The following is a 14,709-nucleotide window of genomic DNA, read 5'->3' on the forward strand; positions in this document are numbered from 1 at the left end:
TACCAGGTTAAAGCCAGTTGACAGCCTTAGGAATTTAGGAAAGGAAGATTATAGTAGTTACCTGGAATAGTTATTTAAAGGATTTGATGTATAAAAAATTTGTGAAAGCAGAGAAGGTATTTTAATGGATTATAAATCAATGGCATTATTCTTCCACTGGCCTAATGGTAAACTACATTTTTGTACTTTCCATTCATCTTTGTTTATGCATACATATTTTCAGATAACTAAATTCTTAATGCCCAGTTTAGAGTCTGCTTTTTTCCATTTAACTTTACATGGAATTTTTCCCTACAAGTTGTTTAGCTTTTATAATTACTGGCTTTATAATCTATTGAGTTCATAATCACAATCATCTCACCATCACTATTCTGGGAAGTTTATCTTTTTTTTTCAGCATTACAAATATGCATTACTATCAACTGAGGTATGAACACTTTTAGGTTACTTTAGAATAAATTTCTGGGACTGAGATTATTAGGTGAAAGGACAGAACTTATTTTTATGACTACAAGTTTTGACGTTTTGAGAAGATGTAGAAAAAAACTAAGACAAACAGATCAACTTGCCTTCTTCTCATCCCTTGCTCCAGGAACCTTCCCCTCCTCAAACTCTAGTTACTTAAATTTGAGAGGCTGTGTCAGGTTCTGTTTTTGTGGGGCACTAGTGTTTGAACATCATAGCGACCCTATAGGACAGAGTAGAACTGCCTCATAGAGTTTCCAAGGAGGGCCTGGCGGATTCTAAACGCTGACCCTTTGGTTAGCAGCCCTAGCACTTAACCACTATGCCACCAAGGTTTCCTTTTTAGTTTTTGTTGGTTTAGTATTTGAACATGTTTGGTAGAGGGTCAGTGAAAAAGGGAGACCCTCAAGGAGTTGGAGTGACACAGTGGCTGCAACAAGGGGTTCAAACATTGATTGCGAAGATGGTGCAGGACCGGGCAGTGTTACGTTCTGTTGTACACAGGCTCCCTGTGAGGCGCAACCGACTCCAGAGCAGCTAACGACAGTATTTGCCCTCAGTTTAGGTTGTACAAAAAATACTTTTTAAAAATAAGCATCATTTGGCGAGATCATGATTATCCTCGTCTTTGTATACGTCTTGGCAAAGAAAAAACTGGTCTCCGGAGGGGTAGAAGGTGGATAAGCCGCAGTGGAGGTAGAAGGAATTCGGGACTGGAGACGTCGAGAGCGTGCCCCCAGGGGAATCTGGCCATCGGGAAAAGCCTCGGAGACTTAAGGCTTGAATACTGTAGCCAGTTGTCTTAGAACCGTTTCGCCTAACTTGCCTCACAGTCTTTGATACTCCAGCTACTGTCAAGTTCGGAAATTTAAACTCAGTGGCACTAACGAATGCTCAGAGAACTCGGCAAGGCGTTTCCTTTTCGTTGCTCTGCAAACTTTAAGAGTGAGATTTCGGGTTTCCAAGGAAGCTGGTGCCGGGGTGAAATCACCGGTTTCAAAAGTCAAGCGGAGAAAGCGCTTTCCCTTCAAAGCCCAAATATCTGCGGCTGCAGCTCACTTTTCTACTGATTTACCTTCCGGTGCCGCCAAGTATCTTGGGGCTCTTCTTATCTCGGAGGCGTGGATTGGGTGTTCAGCGCGCCCGCCGACTATTTTTGCGCCAGGATTGGTCGCTTGATTTCCGCTCTAGATGGGTGATTGGCTGTCAGCTCGCTCGGCGATTGGGTGCTGGGAGTCGAGGGGTGGGAGGCGGGAATTCTTCGGAAACGGTGTTGCTGAGGGGGTTTCACAAGAGTTGGAGCGGAGAAAAGGTAAAGCCGCCCCGAATCCGGGATGAGGAGAGGGGAGTAGCGACCCCTGAGGAAGGGGGAGAGTGGAGGCTTGTGTCCTTTCGTCTCTGCCAGGGCTCCGCATGATTTGCTCTCAGAAATCGGCGTCCTTTTCTCCCGTGCATCAGTATTGCTTCGGTTTTCCTCAGGACCGCCAAGCCTGTCTGTCCGAGGGGGGGCGCCAAGCCTGCCGGGGGGGGGGGTGCCTTCTGTTTTTGCCCAAGTCCCTTTGCAGGCCCATCGGTGTTGACTGGATCACCTGGTCCTTGGGGATCACAACTGCCTGTGAGAGGAGGGAAGCGTGGGGAAGAAAACCTGGGTAGAAGGGGACCCCTTCCCTGCCGCCCTGAAGCGGTGATTAGCCCGGGTTTCCGTGTTACCTCTTGGCGGGAGGGGGCGCCAGGAGGCGGTCGGTTCGTTTGCCCTTTCTGCAGTGTTGCGGGGAGAGCTACCCGTGTACGAGATGCGCGTTGCCACAGCTGGGCTGGGATGGATGGATTTCTAGGTTAAAGCTGAGTTACTACGGTGGCCTTGAGTTGTTGGTTCGCACTGAGGTTAGTATTCCACCAAATCCCGTTCTTAGAGCTTTATAGAAAGAATCACAAAACTTTAGAAATGGAAAGTACTTTAGTAGAATACTGGTTCTTAACTTTCGGAACAACACAAGCTGTGATTAGGTTTATTACTGGCTTCATAATCTGTTGTATTGCTGTATTATAATTTAACCATCACTCCACCCCTAGATTGAAGTTACCATTTTTTCGCTACTGCAAAATAATTCCTCAATTGATAACATTTTCAGCTTTTGTTTTCTCTATTTTCAGTTATTTCCTTAAGATATATTTATGGAAGTGAGAAATCTATGGACTTTCTCCTCAGAAGAGTGCAATCATGCACAGAAATTTCTGCATGCAATTTCAAGAGGTCACAGTTTCTGAATTACCCATAGAGATCCGAGGTTAAAAACAGTGGTTAGAGGAGGCGGCATTAAAGTGAATACTTTCTCTGTGTCAGATACTGGATTAGGCACATTCTGTACATTATTTAATTCTTAACTCAGTACTTGACTAAATATTATTAATATACATGAAAACCTTATCAGGTAGTTAGTATTATTGCCATCTTACAGATGAATAAACAGGCTCAAGAGAGGTTAACTGTGTAACATAGTGGAATTCAGATTTAGGTCTGCCTTGCTCCAGAGCCCATCCTCTTTCCACCATACCTTAAACCAAAAACCAAACCCACTGCCGTGGAGTTCATTCCGACTCATAGCGACTCCATAGGACAGAGTAGAACTGCCCCATAGAGTTTCCAAGGAGCGCCTGGCAAATTTGAACTGCCAGGCTTTTGGTTAGCAGTCGTAGCACTGTACCTTACCTTACTGACCTTTAAATAAGAATTATTGAGCACCCTCTATGTTCCAAGGCACTTTCTTCCTTACAGCAACTTTTAAATTAAAGATTATTACAATGAAGGGTCTCAGTACAGAGAAGTGAAAAGACATCTGAGTTGCTGTCAGACCTGACCTAGAATCTAAACTTCCCGACTGCTGGTCCACAGCTTTTTCCTTCTAACCAGAAGACTGCAGAAAGGAAAAACAGAAAGGGACAGAAAAAGAGTGAAAAAGGAGGAGAAAAAGAGTGGTGCTATGGAGTTGGAAAGATCAGGAATCTCTCTCTATAGATCGATTATATCTGATCAAATTTGTAATAAGAGCTCATGTTTAATTGGGTACCTAATGTCCTTTTAGCACATTATTTCATTTAATCTTTGTAACAATCCTATGAACCAAAAAAAAAAAAAAACCAAACCCATTGCCATCGAGTCGATTCTGACTCATAGTGATCCTATAGGACAGAGTAGAACTGCCCCATATGGTTTCCAAGGAGCCGACCTTTTGGTTAGCAGCCATAGCACTTAACAACTGTACCACCAGTTGTTTCCACAATCCTATAAGGTAGATGCTATTACTGTCCTTATTTTACGGATGAGAACACCAAGGCCTAGGGAAGTAACTCGCCCAAGGTCATACCACTAATACATGGCGGAGCAGGGATGCAAAGCCAGACTTGTCAGACTACAAGGCCCGTGTTCTCCAACGCTGTGATTTTATGTTTGTTATTTCCTGTTGTGTTGGCTCTGACTCATGGCACCATTGTGTACGACAGAACAAAAAGTTGCCAAGTTTTGGGACATGTTCCTGATTGTTGGTGTGTTTGAGTCCATTTGTGGCTATTGTGTAGTGCTTTCCAGCTTGAAGGGCTCATCTGCCTGTACTATGTAAGACAATGTTCTGTTACGTGTGTTAGTTATCTAGTGCTGGTGTAACAGAAATACCACAAGTGGTGGCTTTAACAATGGAAGTTTATTTTCTCACAGTTTAGGAGACTAGAAGTTGAAATTCAGGGTGCTAGGTATAGGGGAAGGCGTTCTGTCTCTGTTGGCTTTGGAGGAAGGTCCTTGTCTCTTTGAGCTTCTGCTTCTAGGTGATCTTTGTGTGGCTTAGCATCTCTCTTCCCCCAATATCTCTTCTCTCACTTCCTTGTTTAATTTCTCTTATATCTAAAAAGAGATTGATTTAAGATACACCCCACACTAATCCTTTCTCATTAACATAATAAAGGCAACTCATTCCCAAATGGGATTATAACCACAGGTATAGAAGTAAGGATTTACAACACACATTTTTGGGAGACACACTTCAATCCATAATATATTTTCATTGGCTGATTTTCAGAAAGAAATTGCCAGGCCTGTCTCCTTGGTCTGTCTTAGTCTGGAAGCTCTGCTGAAACCTGTCCACCATGGGTGACTCTGCTGGTATTTGAAGTACTGGTGGTATGGCTTCCAGCATCATAGCAACACTCAAGCCACTACAGTATAACAAACTCACAGAAACTCTTTTGCTTCTATTTGTTTTGTTTATATATTTGTTAATTCCAGTTTTTATTTCCAGACTTCTATCCTAGTGTTGATTGTCTGGTTTTCTTTGAGTATCGTAGTTTCAATATTGATTTTTCATTTTTGTTGCAGTTGGGAATCTGAAATAAATAAGAAAGCATGATGTCTTCAGTATGGTCTGAATATACAATTGGTGGGGTGAAGATTAACTTTCCTTGTAAGGCTTATCCATCACAGCTTGCTATGATGAATTGTGTAAGTGATTTTTAGAAGTTTTAAGTCTTTATTAAGATACAGATGCTTGTGATCCATAATATATTTTGAGTTTGACTGCATTCATTTTCTTAGATAATAAATGGATTGGGAATATTTTCTCAGCTCATTTGGAAGAACATGAAAAAAAATCTAACCTTTGGCAAAATAAATACTCTTGATCACTAAACTGTATATGTCTGTGGTTAGGAGGCAAAGGAGAGCATTGTAAGAAATGTTCTCATTCATTTGGAACATCTATTTACTAAATTATTGCTTTCAACAAAGTATTTACTGTCTCATACACAGAATACTTTGTTTTTTCACCATTAATTTTTTTTGAAGTATTTTGATCATACAGAAAATTAACATGCAAACTTGTGTAAATCAACTTTCCTGCTTTGTTAAATCTTAATATTTTAGTATAATGTCTTGTTTGCTAGTAACAGAGGTTACCAGTATCCTCAATTTGGTCTTTATCTTTCCCAGCATATTTTAATGTTTTTATTACATATGTATGTATCCATAAATAATATATAGTATTATTTTACATATTTTAAACTTGGTGTAATGTTATGATACTATGTTTATCTTCCTGCAGAACTTGATTTTTTTGACTTAATGTTATTTTTAAGATGTAGCTCTTTTGATTGTTGATACATTTTAATGACCGTATAGTATTCTATTGTTATGAATATACCAGAATTTGTCCATTTTTCTGTTGATGGACATTTAGATTGTTTACATTCTTTTACAATGACGAACAATGCTGCTGTGAGCTTCTTATACATGCTTCCTTGTGTTCATGTGGGAAAGGTTTCAACCATGTACCTAGGACTGAACTTGCTGGAAGTGGGCATCTTCAGCTTTACTAGAAATTTTTGTACAAATGGTTATAACAGCGTACACTGTCACTAGCAGTATCCCCCATTGAGTTTTCATCAAAGATATTCATAGGTATTAGTGTTTTGCAGACATGAAGATATTTGCATAATTAAGGCACAGATTGCTTTCTTCATTTTTTCTCACGTGATTGATATACTTTTAAGTCCCATGTAATTTCAGGGAGAGGCATAAAGGAATAAAGTCTAGATTTAACTAAATACTAGTTCTTTCTTTTCATATTGCTGTGTTCCTTGGAGTGCAGCCTCACTTCTTGCTATTTGTACTTCTGAGGGAGAGAGACCCTAATAAAGTAAAATGCTTATTGATTTTTTTAAATTGTTTTTGTGTTAATAGATTGTCAGAGGATTAAACAGTAAGCAACATTGTTTGTTGGAGAGCCCCACAGGAAGTGGGAAAAGCTTAGCCTTACTTTGTTCGGCTTTAGCATGGCAGCAGTCTCTTAGTGGTAAGTAGTTGGTTGATACCTTCAAGTTGCCCACTGGGACCTGAAAGTACTCTTTATTCAGAATGGTTCAGCCATGTTCTAGTTAATTTAAATATTCTCTTTTTAAGATATTTCTTTATAAAAAATATTTATACTAGGTTATATATCTTCCAAAAGAGTTTCAATATAGGAAAATATATTTAAGTAGTCCAAAAATAATGTTGAATATAATTTAGTCTTTTATGTGATGATTCAAAGAGTACATAAGAATCTTGGAATGCTTAGAATTATGAAAATAATTAGATGATAATTTGTATGTAAAATATGTAAGAGATGGGACTGTCACAGTGCTATAATATATACTAAAAGTTTTTTTTTTTTTGAGTAAATGCTTTAATATATTTGTTTATCTGTCCCTTCCTCATAACATTAGCACATGGGATACATATATAAAAAAATTCTAGTTGAGCTTTCTACTTCTTTGGATGCCAGATAAGCAGAAGTTTATTGTAATGTTATTTGTGTGAATTCACGTTATTTTTATTACTTTTACTTTATTTGGTAAGAAATGCCTGGCAATGTTTTCTTTTATTGAAAAACTATGTAATCTACATAATGAATTTGAAATACAATATTGGCGGTATTTTAGTTACAAAATCAGATGGCTTTGGCCTAATGTATTAGGAGAATTTGAAGTTAATCATGGGGGGTTGTGTGTGTGTGTATACATATATATATATTTTTTACTGATAAGACTGTATTAAAAATAAACTAAATATTTTATACATTATTGGTGGCCCATTTTGATTGTTGAGTTACTCTTTGGGAAAAAAATGAGATTATCAGGTAGTAACTTAAACTTTTAATGGGCGAGCTCTGAAAAATAGAATTAGTAGTGTTTATGAGGTACGAGTGGGAATATGATATCAGTACTATTTACAACAAGTAAATTATTTTGCTTTTTTTGGTATATTTGAAATGTAGGCCTATTAAAATTCTATATTATATTTGGAATTAAAATTTACCCATTTTATTGAATTAAAATACTAATCTTAAAATGTATTTTGATACACTTTTGAAAATTGATACATCAAAAAACATGTTTCTTTTTGAAGTAAAAGTGTAAGGAAGTGTAAGTGAGAAATGATTTAACCCCTAGTTTACATTATTATTTAATATCTTGAACTTTCAAATTCTCCCTTTAGGGAAATAACAGTAATTAGGAACGTTGTTTAAGTATTCGTTTCAGTCCTTCTGCTTGATTTTTAAATGTATCTCAGTATGAACCAATATTTGAATAGCTATGTTTTGATTACATTCTTAATCTTGATCTATTAGATTTTTATAGACTAATTATGATAAATTCTCTATAAATGATTAGTGATATAAAATTGTTGATAAATTCTCTATAAAAGTTTCTGGCATAAATGTTTCTCCCTGTCCTAATTTGATGCTGCAGATAGGGTGACCAACTTGTCCTGATTTGCCAGGTATTCTCTTGGTTTTAGCACCGGAAGTCCCATATCCTGGGAATCCCCTCAACCCTAGATAAACCAGGATGGTTGTTCACCCTGGCTGCTGACAGAGATGATTTTTTTTATCTTAGACATATTATAAATCAAGATTCTTTACTTTTTAGGGAAGCCAGTGGATGAGGGCTTAAGTAAAAAGGCTGAAGTACCACCATCATGTAGTTGTACATGCCATTCAAAGAATTTTCCTAACAATGACATTATGAACCCAGGAACATCACACCATTTTGGTAGTCCAAGTACACCACCTTCTGAAAGAAATATCACTTCATCAACTTGTCAAGGTAATTTATATTTTGTTTAAGGCCACTGGTATCTCTAATAGGAGCCTTAATTATTGCTGTTACTTAGGTAAATTAGATTAGCACAATTGATTGTGCATTTCTGGATAATTTCTCTGGAATTATTTTAAAACAACACCTAAAGTGGTCAGAAACCCTTGGACTGTTTCATCTGTAGTTTGACTTAATTTATTTAGATATTTTTTGAGGAAAACAAGGCAAAATAAATAATATTTAGAAATTAATGTTATACGTAGTCAGTACTGTTAGTTATATATTAGAATCCCCTTACAAAACATACTGATTTGTATCTTAAAACATCTAATTAGCCTCTGTCTTAGTTATCTAGTGCTGCTATAACAGAAATATCACAAGTGGATGGCTTTAACAAAGAGAAGTTTATTTCCTCATAGTAAAGTAGGCTAAAGTCCAAATTTTTAGGGTGTCAGCTCCAGAGGGAGGCTGTATCCCTCTGTCAGCCTTCTCATCAATCTTCCCCTGGACTAGGAGCTTCTTTGTGCGGGGGGCCCGGATCCAAAGGGTGAGCTCTACTCCTAGCACTGCCTTCTTAGTGGTACGAGGTCCCCTGGTCTCTGCTCACTTCTCTCTTTTATATCTCAGGAGATTGCCTCAAGACACAATCCAATTTTGTAGATTGAGTCCTGCCTCACTAACACAACTGCCGCCCATCCTCCCTCATGAACATCATAGAGACCAGATTTACAACATATAGGAAAACCACACAATACTGGGAATCATGGCCCAGCCAAATTGATACATGCATTTTTGGGGGGACATAATTCAATCCAGGACAGCCTTATTCATTTATTCCTGATGAAGTTTGCCTGACTTTCTGAGGCCAGTATCCTATATGAATATCAGGTGGGTTTTAAGTGTGATCCTTATACAAAAAACAAACCCGTTGCCATCGAGGCAATTCTGACTCATAGCAACCCTATAGGACAGAGTAGAACTGCCCCGTAGAGTTTCCAAGGAGCACCTGGTGGATTTGAACTGCCGACCTTTTGATTAGCAGCCGTAGTTCTTAACCACAGCGCCACCAGGGTTTCCAAGTGTGATCCTTAAGTAGTTCTTAATAGATTTATTTAAGAGAAATATATTAAGGATGGCATGATTATGTATGGTTTTTATCTTTCTTCTGCCTTTGACTATATGGAAAGAATTAACCACTGTTTGCCCAAGCCAGAAACCTAGGAGACATCCTGGATACTTCGTTCTTCCTTATCCCTCCATGCAAATCTCCATCTCCATTAATACCACCCTAGTCCAAACTGGCATCATCTCTTGTTTAGAGCATACAGTCACTTCTTTTCCTGCATTCGTTCATGCCATTCCTTAACTAATCACTGACAGGGAGAAAGAGGTTGCCATGATTGGTTTAAGCATAAACAGTATCCACTTCCTAATATCACATATGGAATCAGCACACAACTCTGTGGAAGAAGGTAGATGCTTGAACTAGAGTGAAGTTCTATTAAGAATGAGGAAGAGTCTGTTAACCTAGAACTAAAACCATTCCCAAACCCAATTCTTCAGAGAAAGATTAGACTGTACCGTAAAACACAAAATAATAACTCATGAAGAGTGTTCAAATAGATTAAAAAAAAAAAAAAAACTTTTTTTTTTTTTTTTTTTACATGAGACTAAATGGGCAGCTCGTGTCCAGAGGTGGTGTGAGAAGGCAGAAAGGGATAGGAGATAAGTGAATGGACAAGGAAACCAGGGGTGGAAAGGGGGAGTGTGCTGTCACATATAGGGGTTTCACGTAGGGTCACATGACAATATGTGTATAAATTTTTATATGAGAAATTAACTTGAATTGTAAACTTCCACCGAAAGCACACGCACACACAAAGAAGAATGAGGAAGAAAAAAACAAACCCACTGCTCTCAAGTCGATTCTGACTCATAGTGATCCTATAGAACAGAGTAGAACTGCCCCTTAGAGTTTCCAAGGAATGCTTGGTGGATTTGAACTGCTGACCTCTTGGTTAGCAGCCATAGCACTTAACCACTACGCCACCAGGGTTTCCGAATGAAGAAGAGGCAGGAGAATAGATCTTGGATAGATGACCAGTTGTGTGTTCTATACTATGTTGGACCTCAATCCTTTTGGCTTTCGTTCAGTTCCTTCTAAGGGTCATGCTTTCTCCTGCCTAAGAGCCTTTGCTTGTATTAGTCTCACTTTTGAGCAAAGTGCCATCTTCAACTTGTTATCCTACTCTTTTTTAGATTGAGCTTAAATGTCACTTTCTTGGGGGCACCAACCCTGACTTTTCTGCCAGATTAGATTTGATCTCCCTATTATATGCTGTCATCTTACTGTGTACCTCTCTTTCATAACACTTGATGCAGTTTGTATTATACAAGTGTTTGTGTGCGTCTTTTACCTCTGGGGAAAGCAGAGACTATTAAATCTCTTCTTCTCCCAGAGGACTATATCCTTCACAAGGTCAGGGGCTAATAAGATATAACCCACATAAGAGAGTACACAAATCCTTAGTGTTTATAGCTTAACAAATTTTCACAAAGTGAACACACTGTGTACTACCTATACAACGGCTGATATTTTTTTTTGGAAATGGATTACCAGAACTTTCATGGTGCCTCTGAGTGGACTCGAACCTCAAGCCTTTCACTTAGAAGCAGAATGTGTTAACCATTTGCACCACCCAGGGACTCCAACATTCTTGTTAACACTTGATGTTTTCAGTCCTTTTAATTTTAGCTGTTCTACATGTGTGATGTTTTAGTTGGCATTTCTCTGGTTACTAATGAGGTTGGGCATCTTTTTATCTGTTTTTTGGCCATTTGAATATCATCTTTAGTGAAATGACTATTCGAGTTGTTTGCCCATTTTTCTGTTGGGTTTTTTCTTACTGATTCCTAGGAGTTTTTTTTTTTTTTAATCTGGATACATCTCATTTCTTTTAACTTTGTATCTTGAAGACTTAACTCCTCCATTATACTTCCTGCAAGTTTCCCTGCTGTAAAGAAGAGGAAGATACGCCTTTTTGTATATCCAGATAATGTGATTTTTGTTTTTATGAATTCAGAATGGCCTCATTTGGCACATGGCAGTTCACTTTTTCTAAAACTAAATTGTCATTTAGGGTAGACATTCCCTAACTTTTAATAAGCCAGCAACCCTGTACAAGTTAACTTTGATTTATTTGGGTCCGGGTTTCTCAGCAGTGGCACTATTGACATTTTGAGTGGGATAATTATTTGTTGTGGGGGCTATCCCGTGCATATAGGATGTTTAGCAGTATCCCTGGCCTATGCTCACTAAATGCCAGTAGCACTCCCCCATCCTATTTGGGACAACCAAAAATGTCTCCAGACATTGCCAAGTGTCCCCTGGCATGGTATATGTGTGTTGTCATTGTCACGGTTGAGAATCACTGATCTAGGTTTGTTTAGTTATTGTTTTACCAGGCTAGCTAGGAAATTACAGAGCTCAAAGTTACATGTGTTATCTAAAATATACAGCAACCTTACAGGACGGAGTAGAACTGCCCCATAGGGTTTCCAAGGAGCAGCTGGTGGATTTGAACTGCCGACCTTTTGGTTAGCAGCCACCAGGGCTCATATATATATGTATATCAGATATATATATATATGCAAAGGACTAAGAAGAGTCAAGATACTTTTGAAGAAACAGGTCAAGGTCAGAGGACTTGATCTACCAGATATCCTGTATCTTACCGGATAGCTACCAGATAAAGCTGTAGTAATTAAGACCATTCAGCCGTGGCACGGTGATAGACCAATGGAATAGAGTAGAAAATCAAAACTCAGGGCCATATATATCCAGAAACTTGATTTTTTAAAATAGAAGTTCCACGACAGAGCAGAAGGATAAGGAGGGACTTTTCCATAAATGGTGTTGGGACTACTGGATGTTCATACAGAAAAAATTGAGTTACATTGAGGCTGGGCCACTCACTAACTATGATATTGGGCAAAGTATTTGACTTTTTTTAAACCGAGGATTCATATTTGTAAAGTGGGGGTACTTAGTATTGTTTCGTGATTTAAGAGTTCATTGATAACCTCGAGAATGAACTTTCAGTATTGTGGGATTAATAAACAATTTATAGGAGCTTGATTCTACTGTATTTTTAGCCTAAAGAGTATTAAGAAGGTTAGTAGGAAAGGAACATTGAGACATTTTGTAAAGAGAGATTTTTATAGAAATGAAGTACATTTTCTTGAGAGAATTTTTTAGTTATATTTCTTAAACCATGGTATTGGTATGTTTACAAAAGCATAAATCTATTTAAAAAAATAAAAATTGGGCTTTTCCTATTGAAAACGTATTTCTCAAAATATATCTTTGTTAGAGTAAACAGAATGGTAAGGAAGTGCTTTTAAGCATGTTTAGCTTTTCATACTTTAAACCATGTTATGGTATTTTTAGAAATAAGTTTTACCTCTTGGTCTCAATTTTCTTTTAGAAAAATTGCCTAAGTTATTTATGCTAATTTTTTATGACTTTTTATAAAGATTCTCCTGAAAAAAACACACTGGCTGCAAAGTTATCTGCCAAGAAGCAGGCATCTGTGTGCAGAAATGAAAATGATGATTTTCAAGTAGACAAGAAAAGAATTCGCCTCTTAGAAACTACACAGCAGGTAAACAGAGTTTATGGGCAGTGAAGTAATCCAGTTAGTTATATCTGAACAAGGTAGTCAAGTATCGATCAAGTTTTCAATGGTACCTTTGGAGATTAGTTGGGTCATGTCACAGACATAGTTCAACGGTAGTTTGTTGCAACTTCATTTTATACAGTTACTTGTTACAGAGGAGTTTGTTATTACTTCAGATTATTCACAGGAATGTGTCATTAAAGTGAATCTGCATGGTGCTTGCTTATATATTAGGAATTTGACAGTAAAATATTTACTTAAGGCAAATCATGTATATTGGTAATATAGGTACTTTATACTTTTCAACTCATTTGTTCTTTTTATCCAATAATGACATCTACTGGCCAAAACACTTTTGATATGAATATTCATATAATGATATTTTTGGTCTTGACAGTTTTAGTATATTTACAAAGTTTACTCTTATTTATTGATTTATTGTATTGCTACATGATAAGATACACGTATTTCTAAAAATTATTAGAAGACTTGAATTACCAGATATTTTAAATGAAGTGTGCTTTTCATTGATGAGCACAGTGTTTCTCACAGAATTCGTAGGGAGACTAGGATTTTAATAGACTCAGTTGCAAATATAAAAGGTGATTTATTAATTAGCGTATAATTTGTAGGTAAGTGAGTATACTGAAAAGATTTGCATTCTTATATAGTTTAGATATTTCATTCATAGCCTTTATTAATAAATAAACGTTGTTTTTAGAAATAGAATAGTTTCCTTATTTTTGAAAAAGTACCATTCCAAATGAAGTATGAACCTATAGAGATCCACCACCCCCCCTGACAAATGTGTACCTAGAGTTGGATCTTGTGAGGTAGGGCCCAACATAAAAATTTTGTTCTCTGACTTTGTTGGCTCTTATTTCTTTTTTGGTAGGGATGGCATTATCACTAACAAAAAAACCAACCTCTTGCTGTTGAGTCGATTCTGACTCATAGTGACCCTGTAGGACAGAGTAGACCTGCACCATAGGAGCGGTGGTGGATTCAAACTGTCTACCAACCTTTTCGTTAGCAGCTGAGCTCTTAACTGTTGTGCCACTAGGGCTCCGGCATCATCACTAGAAATGCTTTATTTATTTATTTTTTTACGTATAGCTTAAGTAAACAGATTTTCGGCAAGTAGGAAAAGCAGAGAGACAGTTTGGAAAGAAAGCTTAATGTTATTATAAAAGAAATTTTAAGCAAAAGACAACTTGAATTATCAGATATCTAGTAAGCAACAGTAATAGTAGTAATCAAGTGATTTATTCTATCATGTAGGAAGTCTTGAATATTTATATTAAATTCATTCTGAGTTCTTTTCAGTGCAGAACAAGGCTTCAAATTTTGATTTTTATTTTCCAATTAGATATGTAATTGGACCCTGCTATAATCCAATAAATAGTTAGTGCCCATATGGTGGGACTATTTTATGTGAAGATCATTTTACACAACTGTAATTTTCATATGTCCTTAATTAAAGCTATTTTGGCCGCAATTTAAGAGGTATTACGGAATCGATTTGACGGCACTGGGTTTGGTTTTTTTTTTTTGGCTGTGTTCTGTATTTCATTTAAGTGTTATAGTGAGGTGCCTATTTGTGTTTTTAAAAAAGGTATTTGACTATTGCCAATTAGAAATAGTTACCGTTTCTTTTTATTTTATGCAGAAAACATCCATAGAGCTATTTTGACCTTTGTGAACAACTAGCCTTTTTAGTTTATATTCGACTTCATTTTGGTTCTGTGTTTACAGATTAGAAAACGTCATTCTTTTGAAAAGGAAGTACACCATTTGGATGCAAAAGTTGCTTCAGGAAAGGCAGTAAAACTCAACTCTCCATCAGGAACCACAAACTCCTTTTCTCTACAAAGTGTATGTATTTATGCCATTGTTCAGCTTAAAGAAAGGTGAATTTGCTAAATCCATTTTTGAAAAAAAG

At 37.2% G+C, this 14,709-nt stretch overlaps 1 protein-coding gene across 3 annotated transcripts in view; it reads left to right on the forward strand.

Moving 5' to 3' along the window:
• Window positions 1-917: 917 nt before the first annotated feature.
• BRIP1 (BRCA1 interacting helicase 1) overlaps window positions 918-14,709 on the forward strand; it is a 177,186-nt gene continuing 163,394 nt past the window's right edge. The window contains exons 1-6 of one of the 3 annotated variants that reach the window (XM_064271317.1): window positions 920-1,777; window positions 4,832-4,954; window positions 6,191-6,302; window positions 7,921-8,097; window positions 12,625-12,752; window positions 14,523-14,642. In XM_064271317.1, coding sequence (XP_064127387.1) covers window positions 4,859-4,954; window positions 6,191-6,302; window positions 7,921-8,097; window positions 12,625-12,752; window positions 14,523-14,642 — 633 coding nt within the window. In that variant the 5' untranslated portion in view covers window positions 920-1,777; window positions 4,832-4,858. Of the gene's footprint in view, window positions 1,778-4,831; window positions 4,955-6,190; window positions 6,303-7,920; window positions 8,098-12,624; window positions 12,753-14,522; window positions 14,643-14,709 lie in introns of all 3 variants that reach the window. The other 2 variants (XM_064271318.1, XM_064271319.1) reach the window with 2 other exon arrangements.

The sequence above is a fragment of the Loxodonta africana genome, chromosome 18 (assembly GCF_030014295.1).
Source record: "Loxodonta africana isolate mLoxAfr1 chromosome 18, mLoxAfr1.hap2, whole genome shotgun sequence".
NCBI classification, from domain to species: Eukaryota; Metazoa; Chordata; class Mammalia; order Proboscidea; family Elephantidae; genus Loxodonta; species Loxodonta africana.